The sequence below is a fragment of the Nuphar pumila genome, chromosome 6 (assembly GCF_984573655.1).
Source record: "Nuphar pumila chromosome 6, dmNupPumi1.hap1.1, whole genome shotgun sequence".
Lineage (NCBI taxonomy): Eukaryota > Viridiplantae > Streptophyta > Magnoliopsida > Nymphaeales > Nymphaeaceae > Nuphar > Nuphar pumila.
This window is the reverse complement of record NC_143254.1, coordinates 108,748,328-108,771,385: the sequence shown is the minus strand read 5'-3', so window position 1 is coordinate 108,771,385 and position 23,058 is coordinate 108,748,328. Positions and strand designations below refer to the sequence as shown.

The 23,058-nt window shown below is 39.7% G+C and overlaps 1 protein-coding gene across 1 annotated transcript; it reads left to right on the top strand.

Annotated features, from left to right (window-relative positions):
- Nucleotides 1-4,300: 4,300 nt before the first annotated feature.
- Nucleotides 4,301-22,769, top strand: LOC149835629 (calcium-transporting ATPase 8, plasma membrane-type-like). Its single transcript, XM_090009628.1, has 5 exons — nucleotides 4,301-4,462; nucleotides 4,707-4,892; nucleotides 22,271-22,387; nucleotides 22,474-22,521; nucleotides 22,710-22,769. Exons 2-5 carry the CDS (start codon nucleotides 4,710-4,712, stop codon nucleotides 22,767-22,769), a joined length of 408 nt encoding a protein of 135 aa, XP_089865754.1. The 5' UTR covers nucleotides 4,301-4,462; nucleotides 4,707-4,709.
- The last annotated feature ends 289 nt before the right edge of the window (nucleotides 22,770-23,058 follow it).

Genomic DNA, 23,058 nt, shown 5'->3' with positions numbered 1-23,058 from the left:
TGACACCATGTTTTTTCAATGAAATCCCAGTTTGGGTTGGCCTATTGGGAAACCCCCAGGTCACGGTTTGGCCCGTGGGCTTAATCGGGTCAGGTGGGGCTGAATATATATATATATAATATTTGTATAATCATAATATATATTATAAATATATATATTTTTATTTATATATGTACATAAAAATTCTCTCTCTCTCTCTCTCACACACACACATATATATTCAAGCCCAACCAAGCCAAGCTAGACGCCCGATTCGGGCTAAGCCAGGGCCAAAATTAAGGGCACAGGCCCAGCCCATTGCCCACCTCTTGTAAGAAGTAATCATCTATAAAAGTTATGGTCTACCAAAAAGGAGGCTTTTAGCATGTTTTTTGCAAGTCTGACCCTGCAAATGCATCAATTTGCTATAAAACAACAACATATTTTTCAATGAAAAATGAATTTTTGGCTTGAATATTTATGAAATTTATAGATTGTTGATTTTTTGGCTTGAATATAAACCGTAAAAACCAGAATTGAATGTTCCAAGAGTTCATTAACATAAAATCAAGCATGTAGAACACATTTATATTGTCAAATTTGAGTAAAACATGAAAAAAGAAACCTTCAAAAGCCTCATAGGCTGGTGGAAGGCACAGATTGGAGTATGCAATTATCCTCTCTCTCTCTCTCTCTCTCTCTCTCTCTCTCTATATATATATATATATATATATATATATATATATATATATATATATATATATATATATATATATATATATATATGCCTTCTCAAACTAATTGTTATCAGGGAAGGGTTTACGTCGATAATAAGGCCAGTCTTGACAGGATGAACATGATAGTCGGTTGGCCCATTTACAAGAAAAATCTAACCAACTAATAATTATCTAGGAAAAGATGAAATATAATAAAAATTTCAAGAAATAACTTAAATTTGAAAGAAATTAATTTAAACTGGAAATTAACAAATCTTGGATTCCAACTCAATTGTTCATCAGCCTTCTAGATTTTCTTTGTATTTTATAGATGAGAAATTTCTAATCTTGATAAACCCAACTTGCAATCTTGGTAAAGCCAATCTAAGATAGTTTCTTAAATCTATTTAACTTATTATTTGAATTTGAATCCATTCAAATACAAACTAGACAAAATCTAAATATAAAAATGAATTCTAATGAACTCGCTCACTCCCTTTCTCACTTTATATACGAATAAATAAATAAATAAATATAGATTATGATCAGGGTGTCGAAATGAACTTTCTCTTTTTTTTGTTCATTAAACTAACCTTATGTATATATGATTTATATGGTTTGGTTATTGGGAAACGACTCTTGAATTTTCTCAGTACGGCATGTAAGCACGATTTTACGAGCCTTGAAAAAATCATTGGCCAACACTGTTTGCTATTTTCTCGGCTCACAAAATCGTGCTTTTTCATCCAAAGGGCACAATTCAAAAGCAGTTTTCTAGCATTTGGATCATGTTGAATTCATCTATGTGGTTTAATTGAGTTGACATGACCCTGCACTTCTGGTTTCGAGCTCATTCGGATGGTTACTGAATAAATATTAACCATATAAATAATTAAATATTAAATATATACAAAAATAAATAATATATATATATATATATATATATATATATTATATATTTATATAACTGGTTTTACCATAATCTTGTCCCATTCTTGATAAAATATTGGCAAAAAAGAACAAATTGATATTTTGAGAATCCAGCTTTCCTTGGGAAAATATTGATTATATACAAATATATAAATTACACACAAAAGTGTAAATAAAATTATGAATAATACCAAAAACTCTGCAAAATGCGATCTTGGTGATAAAATATGATATTTGTAAAATAGGTGATGTTTTGAAAAATTTTATGATGTAATATTTCAAAATATGCTTCCACGTATCAATGGACGACATCTGTGGGGCCGCCCTTGGGAGAAAAGGGCAGGCCTACTTAGCTAATCTGACAAAGAGTGCTGGCTTTAGTAAACACATGTCATGCAGGCAACGAAGACGTGTCTTTAGTAAACACATGTCAGGCAGGCAACGCAGACGTGGTGGCTTTTAGTAAACACACGTCATGCATGCAACGAAGACGTGGTGGCTTTTAGTAAACACATGTCATGCAGGCAATGAAGACGTGATGAAATGGCTGATCTCCCATGCGGCGATCTTTTCCAATTTTTATAGATGTCCAAAATAACTTTTTCCTTTTCAACATAACAAATAAGTAGGGGTGGCACCAACGGGGGCTCCACTTGTTTGGCAGGAGCAGTTATTGCACGTCACTTTGTGTTGGGACGTTGCAATTTCGAAACCCAAATGGTATCGTTGTATAACTGGTAGGAGCCTGCCCTAACCCCTGCTTTTCATGTCAAAAAAAATAATTACAGGATGGGTGCTTGACGGGTTGTTGGATACTTGGCCCGTAATGAGTCGGGCTAAATTCTGTCCGATTAAATAATCAGACTCGGATCGGATCGAGCCATTGAGTAATTTGCACAGGGTGCGACAATTCTGGACTGTTAATTAGGTCGGGCACAAAGGCCTGGACCCAGGCTCAATCTAAGTCCAAGTATAATTGAGTCGATCTGGGCGGCATGTCCCATGCCCTTTTCAGGCTTGGCTATGCCCGATGGCCACCCCTAACAATAACGGTACTCTACTTGTATGCTATGTAAACAGTATGGTCGATATTTGAAAAATATTGTGATTTTCCTGTTACATTTTCAAAGCATGTTATTTTTAAAATGTTTGCCTGCTTTTCAAGATATCAATTCTATATATTTTGAAATATTTTAATATTATATCATAACTTTATGTCGTATATTTGGAATCATTCCCAAAACATCACGAGATTTTCCCTCGCTGAGATTTCGAGAAAAAGAATCGTGTACCCACATGATATATCATTGCACTGTTCACGTACAAATCTCTCGCTAGGGCACGTATGAGGCAATTTATAAACGACAGAAGTGAGCGTTTACAAGTATCAGATGCCAGTGGTACACCAACGGGTCTCCGCGTGGTTGGCAGTGGTAAGATTGAACCCCAGCTTTGCCTTTAAAAAAGAAAAAGATGGATGGCCAGCAGTCGCTATCTCCGTACCCTCTAGTCTACATAGGGGGAAACATGTACAATCTTGTAGTAGTAGGAGCAGCTCTCATCTCATGTATCTTGTGTGGGCCACCACTTGTCATGACCCCAAGAATCGTTCACACCCATCTCAGGCTTGGATCAGAGCTGGAACAGACACGTAGGGTTGATTAGGCTGGCTCATTGGGATATATCTGGCTTAGACTGTGTGCTGCAAGGGATACCTTTTATTGGGTTTCGAAATTGTGACATTCAGTCAACTTCAGAAGTCGCTTTTATCAATGAACGAAGCTGCGTAATTAATTTAAATAACTAATCTTACAAATAATTAGATTTATATATATGGGTAACTAAAATATGTTTACCAACCAGATAAAAATATGTTTATTGGTATGAATTAAGAATTTTTTAGTTTTTTTGTTTCTTTCAAAAAATTTACCATACAGATGTGATTTAAAGGCTTGAGTTTATAGAAAATAGACTATTGAATCATCCAATTATGATGTATAAAAAAAATCTTTTAAAAGGTTGAAAATCAATAACTTAAAATTTTCATAAATATTCAAGCATAAAAAATAATATTTCTTGATCTGATTAACACGATCCAACAATCGATTTCTAGCTGATGAGTCAAGTTTCAGTTTTCTCTCTCTCTCTCTCTCTCTCTCTCTCTCTCTATATATATATATATATATATATATATATATATATGTATATATATATATATATATATATATATATATATGTATATATATATATATGGAAAGGCAAACGATGGGTCCGTACCAGTTATACAACTATACCATTGGGTTTTGAACCTGCGACGTCCCAACACAGGGTGACGTTTACCAGCTAATCCTACCAGACAAGCGGAGCCCCGTTGGTAATTAGATCCAGATATCTGTTAGACTCGTACTTGACGTAAAACCCTTAATCGAATCTGCATCCCGATCATAAGAGGAAAGTTGCTTTCACTATGGGATTCGAGAAGGTGATGTCCAAACTTGAGCCCGAAGGCTTTTGTTAGGCGTCCCTACCCAGAAAACTGGGCGGATCCATCCACCTCCCCGTTCTCACCTCTGGCGATTAACGGCCGAGAATAAGGCGGTGGGGTGGTGGTCATTCCCCGTTTTGGAAATAAAAAAATAAATTTACAAAAAGCTTAAAAAGAAAACCCGAACGACATTCTCTGAAAGGAGGGAAAGCTTCTCTGGACGTGGATGTGAGCTTCGTGGTGGTTGCCGCGAGAGAGAGAGAGAGAGAGAGAGAGAGAGAGAGAGAGAGAGAGAGAGCGAGCTCTGGCTCTACCTCCCGCCGTGCGTTCATTCGCCTGACGGAACGTTCGGGTATAAGTACCGAAAAACCCTCGGCCTCCCAGGGCCGGTGGTTTGTTGTTCTTTTCTTTTGGCGTTCCTCCCCGAACCCTTTTTTTTTGTTTTAATAGTTTCCTTTTCCCTAATTTCTCGCGTCTTCCTTCTCACGAAACCCTCATTCTGATCGGAGACCCGAAGGTTTTGTCGGTTTTCGGAGGCCTGCCTTGTGTTCGAGGGTTTCCTACTTAACCGCCGGTATAATCTCTCCTGCGTACAGAAAATGAGCTTGCCGAGGATTCCGGATTGGTCTCCAGTGTCAATGTCGCCACAGAGATACTGGTGGCGGCGGGACCAGGAATCCGGCGGTGCCGATGGCTGTGGTGAGCACCCCGAAGACATCTCCGACACGTTCGATATCCCTCAGCCGAAGAAGGCATCGATCGAGCGGCTCAAGCGCTGGCGGGTAATTGTCTTCCTCATCCCGTTATTTCGCACTTGTTACTGTTTGTTTGCTTGAATTTCGAATTCTGTGAATGCCGTGCTCGTTAGGTGGATGTATGCACATATGTAGCTTGTAATCGGTCGCCCCGGCCTTTTTCACGATCCTGAGTGGCTTGGTTCGTTGCTCTGCCATAATCCCAAATTAGTATTCTCGCATCATGTTCAATAAAAGAGAACCATCTTTGAAGTTTTGAACTGATGGAACACTTGGCTCCAACATTTTGTTAGCATGGATTGTCATCTCATGGAGTACCAAAACCGTCGAAGTTCATCTGGTTCTCATTCTCTCGAGAGCCATAAGTCACGCATAACCGATTTCGATATTTTCTAGCCTCATGCTACCATAGGTGACGCATAACCGATTTCGATAGTTTGTTGCCTCATGCTAAATTCCTAGCGAGAAGAGAATTGTGGAGTTGTCATGCCATTGTCGGAGCAGCTTATTGGGTGGCATCCACATGGTTATCATCGGGCTCTTGTAAAATGACTGAGAGCAGCAATGCTGGCCATCATCTGCCCTTGTTTGGTAAGGCAAAACCTTATGAACATTGTTGCGACCCATAAGGACCTAGGTTATACTTATCTCCCCTGTTGGAGCTAGAAAAGTTCGTCACAATGGAAACTCCGACATTTTGCTTTACATGTTGGAGTTAAATTGGAAAGCTGGACTATTACCATGCATGATTTGTCAAGATTCCTCCTTCACATTATTGAGTGAATCAACTTGGGCCTCTTCTATTGCTCCTGTTATTCTTTATGATAATGAAACTGTCTCATCGATCATTTTGAATAGCTGTACCGAGTCCATTCCATCTTATTAATGTTGTTATATCTGAAATCTTATTTCCTTTTGGCCTTTATTCTACATAATTGGCAATACTACTACTGCTACCGTTGGTGAAGCAGCTTTCTGAGAGTGGAAACATTTCTTGATGATATCAAGGAGGTTGATATTCAATACTTTCTTCTTAGAACATATTGATTTGACCCATAAGTGGGATCACCACCAAAAAGCATGTTGCCACCATATGTCTTAGATCGAACTAATCCTGTAACAAATAGTTCATGAGGAGAAATTGAGCTGTTTGGGTTCTAGGGAATTGACAGGCGGAACTGTTAGTGTTAGTATACGAGATATCCGTCCATTTTACTATGGACATATTTGCCCAATTGACACGTCTGAAGGAATCCATGTTGGACTTATTGGGTCCTTAACTATTCACGTAATGCTTGGTGATTGGAAGTCTATACAAATCCGTGTTAAAAAATCAGAGGTATTTAAAAAACTTAAAGTTAATCAAACAAAATGAAATTAATGAATAAAAAAAATGGCCAGTACTTGTATAGCATCTAGTTTTAGTTTTGTGTGATTGTTTCTCCTCCACTCTCTTGCTATATTTGTACCATAGTCACCTGTATCATTCAAGATAATTTCTTGGTCAGGTTTTTTGTCGGAGATATTTTCAAAAGTGATTTTTCTCAGGAATGGTAACTTTAAAAATTGAAAAAATATTTATAATAATGAGAAAGATAGGAAAATAATAGGGTTTCTGTTATTTTTTCTTGCAAAGAATGTAAAGAAACATGTTTTAAAAGTTTTTAAAATTCAAAAGAAACCAAGAAATAGAAAAAGTGAACTTAAGATATACAAAGATAAGAATATTTTAAAAAATATATCAAAATATCGTGATATTTTCATTTTGGCGATATTTTAAAAATACCACGATATTTTGCTGATGTTATTGGCCAAGCTGAAAATGATGATAATATCCTGATATTTTGAAAATATCAGCAATGCCCGTTACTATGATTCATACTTATTCACTATTGTTCCTATATGATTCCAGATAATGTAACGACAAAGAATTGCAAACCTTTTTTTTGTTCTTTTAAATTATATGAGTAATAATAAAAAGATTACATGCAATAATTGAAGTCCATGAAGTTATGTGATTACCATTAATTAGGTCTTTTTCCTTAGGACTCCTTCAAGAAACAAGAGGTCAATCTTGAAGCCTCTAATGAATAAACACGTGGGAGGAGCCACCGTGCCCATGGGTATTGAACAAGAGGTACGGGTTAGGTCCAATCCAACTGGCATGAACCTAACCCGTAAAACCCTCATGGTTTTACTTTGACCAAGGTCAAAATGGGGGGTCATCTTGGTCCTGCCCTTCACCCACTCCTTTTGACCCCTCCTAGTGACAAACCAATGATGGAGAGAGAAGAAGAGGAGGAAGACAATTAAAACTTGAAAGAGAGGGAGAGATAGGGGGTGGATGCTATTATTTTTATTGCAAATGTAAAGAAACGTGTTTTAAAGGTTTTTAAAATACAAAAGAAACCAAGAAATATAAAAACTGAAATAAAAATATACAAAGATAAGAATATTTTAAAAAATATATCAAAATATCACAATATTTTCATTTTGTTGATATCGGCGGTATTTTGCCGAAATTATCGGCCAAGTTGAAAATGATGATAATATCTTCAGAATATCAGTGATATCGGTGACTACGATTCATGCTTATTCACTATTGTTCCTATATGATTCCAGATAATGTAACGACAAAGAATTGCAGAAATTTCTTGTCTTTTTAAATTATATGATAGTAATCAGAAAAAGATTATATGTAATAATTGAAGTCCATGAAGTTATGGGATTACCGTTAATTAGGTCGTTTTCCTTAGGACTCCCTCAAGAAACAAGAGGTCATTCTGGAAGCCTCTAATGAATAAACATGTGGGAGGAGCCACCATGCCCATGGGTATTGAATATGCTCTAGGTACAGCTTAGGTCCAACTGGCATGAACCTAACCCCATAAAACCCTCGTTTTACTTTGACCAAGGTCAAAAGGGGGCCCATCTTGGTCCTGCCATTCACCCACTCCTTTTGACCCCCACTGACCCGTCACCGTCCTTCTAGTGACAGACCAATGATGGAGAGAGAGAAGACGACAAATGAAAAGAGAGGGGAGAGATAGGGGGCATGCTTGTACCCTCTTTTCTCCTTTTTCTTCTTTTTCTTTTTATTCTGTGGGTGCCATGAGGGAAGGGGGCATGCTTGTACCCTCTCTTTCTTCTTCCTTTTCTCCTTTTTCTTCTGTGGTTGCCAGTGTGGTGTGAGGAAGGGCAGTTTCATACTCTCGCCTCTTTTTCCTTTCCTTATTAAGGAAAGGGATCGATTGGAAAAGAGGGGTCCATACCTCCCTTTTCCAGCTGGTCAGGAAAATGTATCTAATGTTATAGAATCTATTTTGATGTTTTAATTTGCTGCATAAATTAGCAAAATAATAAGTTGGAGGGAAATAACCATGAATCTCATTTTTGAGATCACTGGAGTTTATTAATATCTTTTTTTTGCCTTCTATATAGGCAATAATCCCAGCGTAAGCATGTTTATATTGGAGTTGAGGGAAAATAAGATCAAACTAAAATATTATCAGATATGAGATTTGATGACAAAATTGCATGATTTAAGCCTCGTTCTGGGTTGTATGCCTTGACATACCTCCACCTTAAACCTAGCCTAAAAAATCACAACACTAAGACTACATAATCCATATAAAAAAGACAAAAAAACACCCTAAATTAGATTAACATTTTGTCAGTATAGCATTACTGATGCTTTGAAATCTATGCATATTAGCATCATGTCAAATGACCATAAGGATAGTAGAAAAGAATGCCTTCCAGCTATAATTTTATGGATCCTACCAGTAATCTAAATTTTGTAATGAACATATCCTTGACTAGTTAGAACCAAACATATCAAAGTGTCCTAAAAGATTACCACCATACTTGTGAATAACTACTTTTCCAGTTAGGAGGCATATCCTAAATGCAAAGTAGTGGCATGCTGCCTACCTCAGGGTATCAGAATCAGGTTGATTAAACAGTTCAACATTCAAACTTGTGAGTGTGAAGTTGTGAACTGATTAAATCACTTGGTTCAACCATCAAACGTGTAAACATGTTAAGAGAGCGAGAGAGATGTTAGGAAAACCATAGTTATAAATGTTATAATGTATCATATGATACATTATGATACAAGACTTTAATGACGTAGGTTCGACATGATACACCTGTAATACCATCAGCCCTATATTGTGCGCATCACACAATATATGACTATCGTACGACCCACCTTTATACCTGGTGTACATATTGTTAAATGGGCTGAGGGGCTGCTGCCGTGATCGATATCCTGCACGAAGAACAGAAAAAGGGAGAGAGAGAGCTGCACAATGGCTGGGGCTGCTCAGAATATTTTCTACGTAGCCACCGAGCCCTAAACATTATATATAAACAAATTACAATGGCTATATTACATAAATACAATGGCTATATTACATAAATGCCATTAATGAAAAACCCTACGCACGTTAACGGTGTCGTGCGTATGGATCTGGATCCAGACCCATACACATGTTCTATTTTAACACCCTCCCTCAAGTTGTACGTGGTCTTGGAGCTTGGAGCATGTACAACTTTCCAGAATTGATGTCCTGTTAACCCTTTGGTAAACAAGTCTTCTACTTGGTTTTCTGTTCGAACATGACGTAGTTCTATCTCTTTCATATCGATTTTCTGCCGTATAAAATGTTGATCAATCTCAATATGTTTCGTTCTCTGAATGGGGTTACATGCAATATATATTGCGCTTTGATTGTTGCATAGAAGAGATGATCGAATAATTGTCTCCCCAAGATCACTTAATAAGTGTCTAATCCATGTAACTTCTATTGTGCCTGCCGCCATTGACTTGTATTCTGCTTCTATACTTGATCGTGCCACTGCTTTTGCTTTCTACTGCTCCAAGACACTAAATTATGTCCAATGTACACACAATATCCAGAGACGAACCGTCTCTCATCTGGATCTCTTGCCCAATCTGCGTCGTAAGTGATGAGTTCATGACCTTGATGTAGGTTATTATTCCTGCGATAAACAAGTCCGTCTCCTATAGTTCCCTTTAAATAACTTAGAATCCGCTTCACAGCTTCCATATGACCTTCCGTTGGAGCATGCATAAACTGCGATACTTGATTGACAGCATAAACTATATCAGGTCTGGTAAAGGTCAAATATTGCAGCATTTCTATAAGACTTCTATACGTTGTAGGATTGTTACAAAGGTGCCCATCTTCAGAGCTCTGATGTAATACACTCGGAGTAGTGACTCGTTTGCAATTGGTCATCTGGGCCCTTTCCAGAAGGTCAAGTGTGTACTTCTGTTGCATGAGTGTCTCTTTGTCTCTCAACCTTTACACCAAGGAAGTATCTCACTCCCCCAAATCTTTCATCTTGAAAGCTTTCATCAAAAACTGCTTTACTTCTTGCACATGATTATCTGAATTTTCAATGATCACAATATCATCAACATATATAAGAAGTATAACGATGCCCGACTTCTGGTAAATAAAAAGCGAGTGATCCAGAGAGTATCTTCTAAAACCATAGCCTTGAATTTGCATGGAGAAACTTTCAAACCAAGAGCGAGACGTCTGTTTAAACCCATATAGAGACTTCCTTAACTTACACACCCAGGTAGTAGGATCTCTCTCGGCATACCCTGGAGGTTGTTCCATATATACTTCCTCCTTTAAAACCTCATGCAAGAATGCATTTTTAACATCCATTTGACTAAGCTTCCATCCTCGATCGACTGCCAAAGATATGATGACACGAATTGTGCCCATTTTGACTACCGGACTAAAGGTTTCATCGTAATCTTCACTATACTGTTACATGAATCCTCGAGCAACAAGCTGTGCCTTATATCTGTCAATACTTCTTTCGGGCTTATATTTTGTTTTATAGACCCATTTTGAACCCCTTCTGGTCGAGGTACTAATTCTCAAGTTTGGCACTCAAGAAGGGCTTCCATTTCTTCATTCATAGCCTTAATCCAATGACGAGATTGAAGAGCTTGATTAAAACAAGTGGGTTCATTCTGGTTTGTGAGATGGGACATATGCAACTGAAAATCAAGGAAAAAAGTCTCATAACTTGCCCATTGCTGAATAAGATGTCTGATGCGTGACGGCCTTGGAATCAGATCAGTAGAGACGACTTCCACATCCCTCGACCCTGTATTTCTGTCCCTTCTAGTGTAAATCTGACCAGAGAAGCGCTCAATTGGAGGTGACTCAACTGGAAATGGCTCAAATGAGGATGGCTCGACATGCATCTGTGAGTCTCTTGACTCCCTACTCAAATTGAAGGAAGAACAAGTCGCCTGACGTGTCTCCCTTGTATTGACAAATAGATCCGCGCTCATCCATTGATCATATACTTCTATTTCTCGACATGGCAACCGTTCAGAGTCATTGATCTAAAAATTCTGTTCATCAAAAACAACATTCCTGGATGTCTTAATACGTTTTGTATTAGAGTCATAGGATCAATAGCCTTTGTATTCATCCGCATACCCAACAAATATGCACTTAACGGTCTTGTCCTGAAGCTTATTCCACGTGAAGGAATCAATATGCACATAGCATGCACAACCCAAAACACGTATCTCATCATAGGAAGGATGTTTTTCAAATAAAGTATAATACGGAGATTTTCGATCCAGAAGCACCATAGGGAGACGATTTATGATATGAACAGATGTGTGAAAGGCTTCTGTCCAAAGACTGATGGGCACCTTGCTGTCATGTAACATACTTATCACACTTTCAACAATATGCCGATGTTTTCTCTTCGCAACCCCATTTTGTTGAGGAGTATGAGGGCAAAAAACCTGTTGACTTATTCTTTTATCTCGAATAAAGGCAATAAACTCGTTTGATGAATACTCTCCTCCACCATCACATCACATTGTAAATGCACAATATCACTGGAAAACTTTGTTTTGACCATTGAATGGAATTCTCGAAATACTTGGAAGACTTCATGTTTATGTTTTATGAAATATATCCAAGTATAATAGGAATAAGAATCAACAAATATAATATAGTAACGATTGCCAGAGAGAGAAGGAATAAGGGTGGGTCCCCAAACATCAAAACAAATAATCTCAAATGGATTTAAAGTTCTTTTATTAATATTGTGAAAAGGAAGAACATGACTTTTGCAGAGTTCACAAGATGAACATTTTTTATTCTCTGAAAGGGAACATAAACTAGACTTTGGAAGAAGACCATTAGATACAAGATTTTCAATGAAACCTCGACTACAATATTCCAAGTGACTGTGCCAGATATCTGGCTTATTACAATGAGATGAATCAAAAAATTTCAATGGACTGAAGGACAAAGGCTATGAAGACGAAGAGACTGAAGAATGCTTAGACGGCTCCAACTGGAGAATTGGGACTGAAGCTATGTCACATGGGTGCGGGAGCGGGTGTGGGTGCGGGGATTTGGCACTTCCAAAAAACCCGGGTGCGGGGGTGCGGCAGGGGCAAAAATGTAAAAAAAAAATTATATATATATATATATATATAATTTTGAAGTTTTAACAGTTTAACATTTAACTGTAAACATTGTCATAAACTCATAATATGATTCATCATGCATGCAGTATATCAACCTAAATATCAAATTATCAATCAAATAAGTAAAGCAATTACATAAATAGACCTAAATATCAATTAAATAAGTATTGCATAAAAGAAAAAAATAGATGGGGGAGGGGCTCGACCCCTCCCCTGTCGACCCAAATAAAAAAACATATGGGGAAATGTAACGCCCCAAAATTTCGACTTGTGATTTCGAAAACCTCATCGAAAAACCTTTCAAAGATTTAAAGTTTGAACTTTTAAAAACGACAACGGAAGACATTTAGAAAGGAACACAAGTCAATAATCTTGGGTACGTTAGCTGAAAAACCATCATTCACATGTACAACAACTTAAAGGAATTTAAGAAATAAGGCAATAGATTAAAATCTGCACTTTATTACAAAATGAGCATTTTATTCCAAAGTTCAATAAATCTAAGAAAACTTCAAAAAGTCTCAGAGCCAAGTCGCCGGCAGAAAGAAGACAAATCTTGATCCATGTTGCACCACGCCATCGGCTGTCAGTAAAGTCCTACTCCTCACCTGCCCATGAAATGGGTCAGTTTCGTAACAAACCAGTAGGTGCACGAAACAGATAAGTAAAATAAAACAAAATAAGGCATTCGTGAGATAAGCAGTTATGATATTTAAACAATTATAGTCTATTCTAACAAATGTAATAAGTGCAAAGAGATGTTAGTTGAAGCAGTGTAAGTCTTAGCCATCTACAACTATTCATGAATATATTCTTTAAGTTGGCCTGTGGGTACGCACAGACGCGAAACGTAGAAACAGCCGAGACCGATCCGGGGGTTTATTATATCAGGTGTTTTCATTAACCCGGATGGCTGACTGAGTCCGCTCTTAAGGGGACGGTCAGTGACCAAGAGAGTAAATCCCCAAAGGCATTCGTGGCCCATGGATGCATCCAACTTCTGCAGAAGTGCCTGGGAGTTACCACCTAGGATAATTTATGGTAATCCCAATTCCCCTAACTCCGATGACTGGGGAAAACCGAGTCTTTTGCTCGTGGGGTGGTTGTTAACAACCTGTCCATTGAAGTCTTTGTACCATCCATTCTCTCCCTTGATGAACCGTGAAGATCGAATGGGTACGACGGGGGTTTCTTAACCGCCGCCCCATCTTACGTGCTCTGGTCCATTAGACCCACTCGAGCATCTTGCCTGTGAAGGCGAAATGGTCACCATTTATGTGATCTCAGCAATGTGCTAATTGCACTCATCGAGGTTGTCCACAAGTACGATCATACCTTCCTAGAGGTACAACTACGATAATGTTTTATGTCTTTGGTTCCTACATGACATGTTTTGCTTTTCTGAGCAATTGGCCTGTGGAGGCCGATATTATCACATCAAAATCAATAAAGTGTAAATTTCACACTTCAATACACTCCATGATCTTACATAAAATTCATACCGGACCTGCCTTAAGGTTCGATTACAATAGCAATTGCAGTGCATTCTGAGCTATTCACAAAGTCTACCTTAAGTATGCAGTTTCAAAGGAGTAATCATGCAAAATAGACAATTATCAGTTAAGTAATCTTACACGTAAACAGGCATGCCAATTAAACTACTTGAGTCTACCCAAAGAATTTACATTATGCAATTTCAAAAGAATCACAAAGAGTAAACTTTGACCAGTCAATATTTCTTCAGATATACAAGTATGCAAAATAACTATTCTATCTCAGAAGTCTTATTTTATTTTGTTCATACATACTATTCGTGCGACTTTCCCCTACCTCGGGATGTCGTGCAGCTGCGTGCGTCTACGCGGAGGCTCGGGCCGCGGAGCCAGAGCGGGGGTCCGATGCGAGGTCTGCAACAGTGCTATGTTAATTATAATGCGGAGAAGTAGAAAAACAAGCCTGCCTATAAGAGAAAAAGAGAGGCAGCAGGGGTGTGCCCCTGCTGGCCGAAAACCGAAACACGACAAGGGCGAGCCCTTGCCTGCAGAAAGCCGCGGGGAGATAGGGCTGAGCCCTCTGTAAAAAATAAATAGCGTGGCGGCAGGGGAACAACCCCTGCCGACACCCACCAAGTGGCAGGGGCTGAGCCCCTGCCGACAGCAAGAAGTGGCAGGGGCTCAGCCCCTGCCAACAGCACACAGTGACAGGGGTTGAGCCCCTGCCGACAGCAAGAAGTGGCAGGGGCTGAGCCCCTGCCGACAGCAATGGATGGCAGGGGGCCAGCCCCTGCCGGAAGTATAAGGATGGCAGGGGGCCAGCCCCTGCCGGAAGCAACAGACGGCAGGGGCCAACCCGATAGCAAGAAGTGGCAGGGGCTGAGCCCCTGCCGACAGCACTAGATGGCAGGGAGGGCCCAGCCCCTGCCGAAAGCACAGGTCGGCAGGGGCCAACCCCTGCCGACAGCACGAAGTGGCAGGGGCTGAGCCCCTGCCGACAACACAGATCGGCAAGGGGCCAACCCTTGCCGACAGCACTAGACGGCAGGGGGCCCCAGCCCCTGCCGAAAGCACAGGTCGGCAGGGGGCCAACCCCTGCCGACAGCACGAAGTGGCAGGGGCTGAGCCCCTGCCGACAGCACAGGTCGGCAAGGGGCCAACCCCTGCCGACAGCACTGGACGGCAGGGGGGCAGCCCCTGCCGAAAGCCACAAGGTGGCAGCAAAAAGGGGTGCCGCAGGGGCCACCGGTCCCCTGCCGGCACTCCGGCGAATCGCAGAGGGAGAAGGGGACGACAGGGCCTGTCGGGGCCTCGGTGACACAGGGAGGCGGTGGGAGGCCGCGGCAGTGGCTGTGAGCCGCCTGCTGGCCTCCCGGCGAGGTGACAGGGAGGGGGTGAGGAAGAGAAGAGGGAGGAGAAAATGGAAGAACGGCCTACCTGGGGGTGGTGGCCGGCGTCGGCGGCGGGCGCAGCAGGGAAGGAGACCTGCGCGGGGGAGGAAGCTCGAGAGGGGTGGCGTGCCTCCCCTCGCCCTCCAGCGATGCTCATAAAGAGCTCGGGGGGGGGGGGTGATGAAAGGGGAAACCTCGGTGGGTTTCCCCAATCAACCCGAAAACGAAGGGGGAGAAGAGGGGAGGGGGCGACGCTCGGGATTCTGCGTCGGGTTACTTAAAACCCTAAAGAAAAAATGGGTCCGGACCCGACCCGGCCCGGGTCCAAAGCAATTTTTTTTTTAAATGGGGTTTTTATAGGAAAAACAGATGGGGGAGGGGCTCGGCCCCTCCTCTGTCGACCCAAAAACGAAAAACATAAAGGGGAGGGGCTCGGCCCCTCCCCTGTCGACCCAAAAAAGAAAAACATAAAGGGGAGGGGCTCGGCCCCTCCCCTGTCGACCCAAAAACGAAAAACATAAAGGGGAGGGGCTCGGCCCCTCCCCTGTCGACCCAAAAAAAGAGCTAGATAGGGGAGGGGCTCGGCCCCTCCTGTGCCGAAAAATGAGGGAGCAGGGGAGGCTCAGCCCCTCCCCTGCCGACCCAACAAGAGACCGAGAGAGAGGGGGGGGGGTGCTCGGCCCCTCCCCAGCCGACCCAAGAAGAGAGTGAGAGACATACCTGCGAAAGGAGAGGAGGAGCCTGGGCGGCGGCGCTGGGGGCGGCGATGGGAGAGCTCGAGCTCAGGGGGAGAGAGAGGAGAGATTAGGGCAAAAAATTTTTTTTGCCCTAATCCTTCTTTTCATCAGGGGGAATTTTTTTTTTCGCCCAAAATTATGGACAAAAATGACCCTGGGTGCGTTGATCGCACCCAGGGTCGTGTTGACCGCACCCGGTGCCGCACCCGCACGCGATCCCACGTCGCGTCGACGCGGGTGCGGCATCTGTTTTGCCGAGTCCCTGTGACATAGGACTGAGGGAATCTCCTTGAAGACGTACATGTTTCCTTGTCGCTCTCCCTCAGCGAACGTCTCCTTCGTTTGTAGATCTTTAACAAGAGAAGGGAGTAAATTCTACTGAAGAATTCAAATCGTCAACAAGTTTAGCCACAGAGACAATGTTCTTTTTAATATTAGGAGCAAGAAGGACATTAGACAAGTGAAGTGAGGATTTTGATATAGGAATATGTGCACTGCCAGTATGACTAATGGAGTGAGAAGTTCCATCTTCCGTAACTATACTACCTCTCTCAAGATAAGGCAATAAGTGAGATAACTTACCCGCATTACCCGTGACATGAGTGACAACACCAGAGTCAACATACCATTCTCCTTGTTCATTTTGTTTGATCGTTATCTGTGACAATGCTGATAGTAAAAGTTGTTGCACATCAGCAGATGGCACTTTCGTGTCCACAGCGGTGCTTGACTTATTCTCAATTTTATTTGTTTTTCCTCTGTTCTGCAGATTAAACCAACAATCAGCTTTCACATGTCCTCTTTTGTTACATAAGAAACAAGTAGGCACTCTCCTCTGATTCCTTGTATTAAAAACCCCTGAAATATTAGGTGTAGGCAAGATACTACGTCCTCCCTGCCCAAAACGTCCTCGGCCTCGGCCTCCTTGATGTCCTCCATTTCCTCGTCCAAGACTTACAAAAGTGTCCATAGCTAAAACTGAGTGAGAACGAGCTAATTCATTTTCTTCCGCCTGTTGTCTCATACTCATCTCATGTTGAAGAAGCTTCGTCTGAAGGTCATCAAAGTTGGGCAAGCAGGGAAGACAGGACAATGTTGTAGTAAACATGTCAAAATCAGGGCCCAATCTATTAAGAAGTTGTTGTACTTTATCTTTTTCTGAAGTAGCATTTTCAATAATGGCCAATTGGTCAGTAATACTTTTCATGCGACCTATGTATTCCATAACTGTCATTGAGCCTTTTCTCAAATTTTGAAACTCATTTTTTAAATACATAACTCGAGCTTTTGATATCTGAGAGTATGTCTGAGACAACTTACTCCATAGATCTGTCGCAGTGCAATCATATGAAAGAGTAGCCAACACTTCTTGAGAGAGTGTTGATGTGATATAAGCAATCAAAGACTGATCTCTCTTTCTCCAGGCTGTATAATCTGAATTTTTAACAGACTTGATAATTGTGTCATCCTGCTCATCCTTGGTTTCCTGCAAAATAAGTTGTGGTGGCACATGAGTAAAACCATCCAAATGTTCATCAAGATCCTGACTCCGTATGAACGGATCTATCTCTCTTCCATGTCAAGAAATTATTATGTGTAAGTTTTTCTGTAATAAGCTTATTTAAAAAGTTTGCAGAGGGGCTAGAAAAAGTCGAGTAAGAATCCATATCAATGGAGCAACGAGTAAGCATATTTAAGAAGTTTAAGAAAGAAACCAAATTATGACACAAAAAATAAAGAAAGAAGAAGGTAGATTAACGGCCTGATTCACTACTGAAAAAAGAATAAAATCTGTGACACAGAGAACATCATATTCAAGATATTCAAGATTGTAAGGAAGAAACCAGATTTGCGTCACAGGAAATAAAGAAAGATGAAGACAAGTTCACAGCAGAAAAACAACAATAATAAATGAAGAAAGAAGATGCAGAATAGTAAGAAGGATTAAGGCAGACAAAAGAGAGAACTACCTGTTCAGGGTTGTGATACCACACGGTGGATGGGAACACAAACCTGCTGTCTAGATTCGCAAAATCAGATTTTAGATGCAAGAAAGAACGACACAGATAAAAATCAGATTCTGGATCCAGATTTTAGATGCAGGAAAAGACGACCCAATACAAGAAAGAACGACACAGGAACCAGACTTTAGATGCAGGAAAAGACGACCCAATGAACAAATGCGCGTCTGATCACGCCCAGTTACGAACCAGCTTTGATACCATGTTAAATGGGCTGAGGGGCTGCTGCCGTGATCGATATCCTGCACGAAGAACATAAAAAGGGAGAGAGAGACGAGAAGAGAAAGAGAGAGAGAGAGAGCTGCACAATGGTTGGGGCTGCTCAGAATATTTTCTACATGCAGCCACCGAGCCCTAAACATTATATATAAACAAATTACAATGGCTATATTACATAAATGCCATTAATGAAAAACCCTACGCACGTTAACAATGTCGTGCGTATGGATCTGGATCCAGACCCAAACGCATGTTCTATTTTAACACATGTTATTTTTTTTTCTAATGGTGTGATTTATTTATTTTTTAAAATATCAAGGGGTATGACCCTTTTTGACCAGATCCCATAAATGCTTAGGGGATCATTTTTGACCCCTTTACACATGCCTGTACATTTAAGAAGGATTAGGTGAGGGTTTTGAAATTTTTGAATTTAGGAGATTTTGGTGTTATGCATGCAAGGAGTTGATTGTGTTCAATAAGGAGCTTCATTTCCAAATTGAAACGAAGGAAATGACTTCACTTTTTTTTTAATTTTTATTTCTTGGAGCATTTGAGATTAAAACTCCTCTTTTCCCTATGTTCTCAATCTTTGGAGTGAGATAACCTTGAATGATTGACATAACAATGGGTTTTGTTATTTTGATATAGAGTTGTCAATGGGGAGAAGATTAAACTTTAGAGACATGAATGGACTTTCGTTGAAATATCATGACTTAGTTGATCATGGTAGGTTTTTTGGAGTGACATTTTTTTCCGCACAACATTCCCACTGGGCCCAGTGAGCTCAGGAATTTCAAATGCCATAACTCAGGATGCATGGAAGTCATATGCCATGTTTTCCCTCTTATCTTATAGATAGTATTTGTGCTGAAATAACTGTTGGTTTAGATATAGATGGGAGAAGGGCTTGGGCTGCACTGCCATGGGTAGATGTGTGGGCTGCCCAGCGATATCTAGAGGTCATTCTGGATTCCAAGGATGAAATGAATGATGAAGGTTTACCATCACTCACCTTACAAGAGAATATTGTGGATTCTCTGAAGAATTATTGAGATTTGCATTCCAAGTTTGAAGTAGTAGTATAGTCGTAGGGTTAGATTTCTTAAAATGTTTTATAGTTTATGTTCATGAACCGTGATCTTTTAGACTGGCTGAGTGCTAAGACTATGTTTTAGAGGTTTAGTTATTTATAATTGTGTTTGGTGGCTCTACTTTGTGTTTTGCTGCATTTTATTTAGCTTCATTCACACTCACTATTTTGTGATATTTTATTTTTAATTATTTAGGATTATATTATGAAAATTTATGATATTTACGATATGTTATGATGCAGAACTTTTTTTACGAGTCACAACACATTTTAAAACCTTGGTTAACTTGTATTTTATTTAGATTATTTGGAAAAAGAGTGAGATGTTGGGAAAACTTGTATTATTGGATTTAGAAGATGAAATCACTGGAAATTTCCTTCAAATTACATTAAGAATTTCTATTGGTAAGGGAATTGAGTGGAAAAAGAAACAATTTTAATTCAAAATTAATGCTACAAAATGAGACTTCAAAGAAATTATTGAGGTGGTTTGCTATAGTGGATTTGCAGATGGGTCTTAGCGGAGATTGTTGAGGTCTCCCTCTCCCTCTCTGTATATGTATGTGTATATATATATATATATATAAATGTATGTATTTATTTACTACAGGGTATTATACGGCTACAATCTAGCGGGGATCTTGTGCTGCAAGTCGTTTTGACTTAATCTAACCTCGTAGAATGGCGTGGTTGATTTAGTGGGAATTGACTTCGATCATGTTTTTTTGACCAAAGAACATGCTTTTTGTAGTCAGCAAAATTTACAATTGTCAATTTGTGCACTAAAACTTCTATGTGCTCAGATTGAGTAGATAAAGCTTGAACCTGTGGTTTCCAGCTCAATAGTTCCGTGCCTTCACAGTAGCACCAAATATTAACCCATATATATACACACACATATATGTATGTGTATGCACATAAGTATGTATGCATGTCTATGTATTAGTTATTTTATCCTATTTCATTACTAGGTGTATTATCAATACAATCTCATCCTTTAGACTGATTGAAACCAGTGGTTGGACCTGTGCTATTACCGTCATTTGGTGTTCTTCTCCTGTCTTTTAATAGTTGGTAACTCCTCATGTCAACTCAACCAAACACAGGAACCCACCCTCCTCAACACCACCCCATACCCCTCAAGTTAAGGGCTTCTATTGTTGTTGAGAATTTGTAACGGTACATAAATTAAGTGGGGTGACCACTCATGGGTCAATCATGCTTCTTTCCTTAAAACTAGTGCAAGTTTTGTTACAGGTGGTGATACTGAGTCAAATTCAACTGCTGCTATATGCTGGCATCTTGTAATGCTGGATAGAATCTGTTTTCAGAGTTGGTGAGTCCTAGAAGTGTCTTAATAACTTGCGATTGACATAACCCCAAGTCACCGTTGTCAGGATCAGCAGATTTGGGGTATAACGTTCTTGAAGTTCTATATATAGTCACAAATATCGGCGATATTTTAAAAATATCGCGATATTATCGTTGTAAATTCAGCAAACAATAATATAGGTAAAATATCACGATATTTTGAAAATATCGCCAATTTGATAATTTCGTGATATTCTCGTGATAATATCACGATATTATCAATTAGTTTCTGTTTTTATTTATTTGATACATTTTAAATATGTTTTTCATCTTTCTTTTATTATTTATGTATTTTTTGTCTAAACATGATATTTTGTTATTTTTTATGTGTTTTAAGCCCCAAGATTTATCACCAAACCTATAATATCGCGAGAAATAGCCTTGCTGAGATATAGTGATACCGATATTTGTGACTATGGATCTATATAAGAGTGCACTGGTTCTGTCTACAGCTTATCATGCCTGGGTCTGGTCCAATATTGCTTTGGGCATGAAATGCCTGTCAAATGTGTAGGCAAGGGTGGTGTTTGTGTGTCTGCTCTTGAAACAGGCCATGCTTAAATTTGTAGGCGACTGCTGATATGTGCTGGCATCATGTGAAGCTTTATAGAATGTGTTTGCAAAGTTGATGATTCTTAGAAGTGTATTACTAACTTGCAACTGACATAACCCCAAGCCATCGTTGTCAGGATCATCAGATTTTGGAGGGTATAGGTTTATCATTCTTCAAGTTCTATGTAAGGGTGTACCGTGTGTGTCTTTCTGCTACAGCCCAACATGCCTGGATCTGGTCAAGGCTTGCTTTGGGTCTTAATTCCAGTCATATGGCTAAGAAAGTATGGTGATTGTAGTTCACTTGCCATGCCTAAGTTCATAGGCCTATTCATCGGACAAGTAATTTGTTGTCCAAGGCTATTAGTTATAAGTCTAAAGCCCAGTATGCAAAGCTTTGACAGGTCATTGGAAGGAGCTCGTCATAGTTTAGTCCTTTTCCAGCCATGTTTCTATTGTTTAAGCTGTCCCTTAGGTCTGTAGGATTACATCTATGACTATAATTGGTTTTTTCTTATCATCTCTCATCATATTTTCAATTTGTTGATGCTTTCTGAATGCCAAAACTTCATGATTCATGAAATGTCATTTAAGTAGGTCTTTGGCTTTGTGTTCTCTTATTGTAATAGCTTGGTAAAACACCATCTCTGGCAATTGTCTATATGAGTTGTGACCTATATACACCATTCATCTTGTTCCTTTTGTGAATTCTTCTCTGCTTCTTAGATATGAATATCACACATCTTAAGCACATGGCTCTGGTAACAGTTTAAAAATATGTAAAATGCCATAAATGTGTTGAAAAGTTATATTGCTACTTTGCATTTTTTTTGCATTAGTTTTTAATGGAAAAAATCTTGTTCTTCATCCATTGGAATGTCTATTTAATCTCCAATACATGCATTTCCACTTGAAAATTGTCATCGATGTTCTTCACTGTTGGCTTGTCTTTGAGGCTTTTGTGTTTACATACCTTTGATAATCACCTCTTTTCTTTGATTTTGTTTTTCAACAGCGAGCTGCACTTGTGCTGAATGCATCCCGTCGGTTCCGTTACACATTGGATTTCAAAAAGAAAGCAGAAAATGAGCAAGCAAGAAGAAAAATAAGGGTCCATGCTCAAGCGATAAGAGTTAGTGATGGTCTTTAAGTGTCCAAAATCTTCGTTATGAGCATCTTCATTATGCTTTATGAACCTTGCTATTCTTGACATGTCAGGCAACACTTCGTTTCAAGGAGGCTGGTAAAGAAAACTCCCTTGGTATGGTATGCTGTATGCCGATTTTGCATATTTGCAACATATTACCTTAATAGTGATGTTATTGTAATTACTTATTATGATCTTTATCTCTTTTCATGCTATTTGAAGTGATTTGTGACATTTTGCTGCCTCTTGTATAACTTAGTGTTTTCTTTTCTATATGTTCCATAAGTATATGGTTTTCTTTTAAAAGCTGTTACGATCTAGATCATCTCATCTTGATCTTGGCTTCCGCAAGAAGCAGACCGGCTAGGAAAACTTGGCATCTAAGTTGTTGCCACTGGCTTCACACTGAAGCAACTCGGTCCAACTCTGTGGCGTAAGAGAGAAGGGATGGGGTTTTGTTTGGGAAAGACGATAGAGAGATTGAGAGACTTACCCTAAGGGATGCCCCTCTAAGGACCTCCTCTTTGAGGGTCCTCCTACACTTTGTGAATCTCCAACCAAAATCAAATTGCTTGGCTCTGAAAGTTCAACTCAATGAATATTTGTTAGAAAAGTGAGGAAAATGTAACGACCCCAACTCATTACCCGTTAAAAAG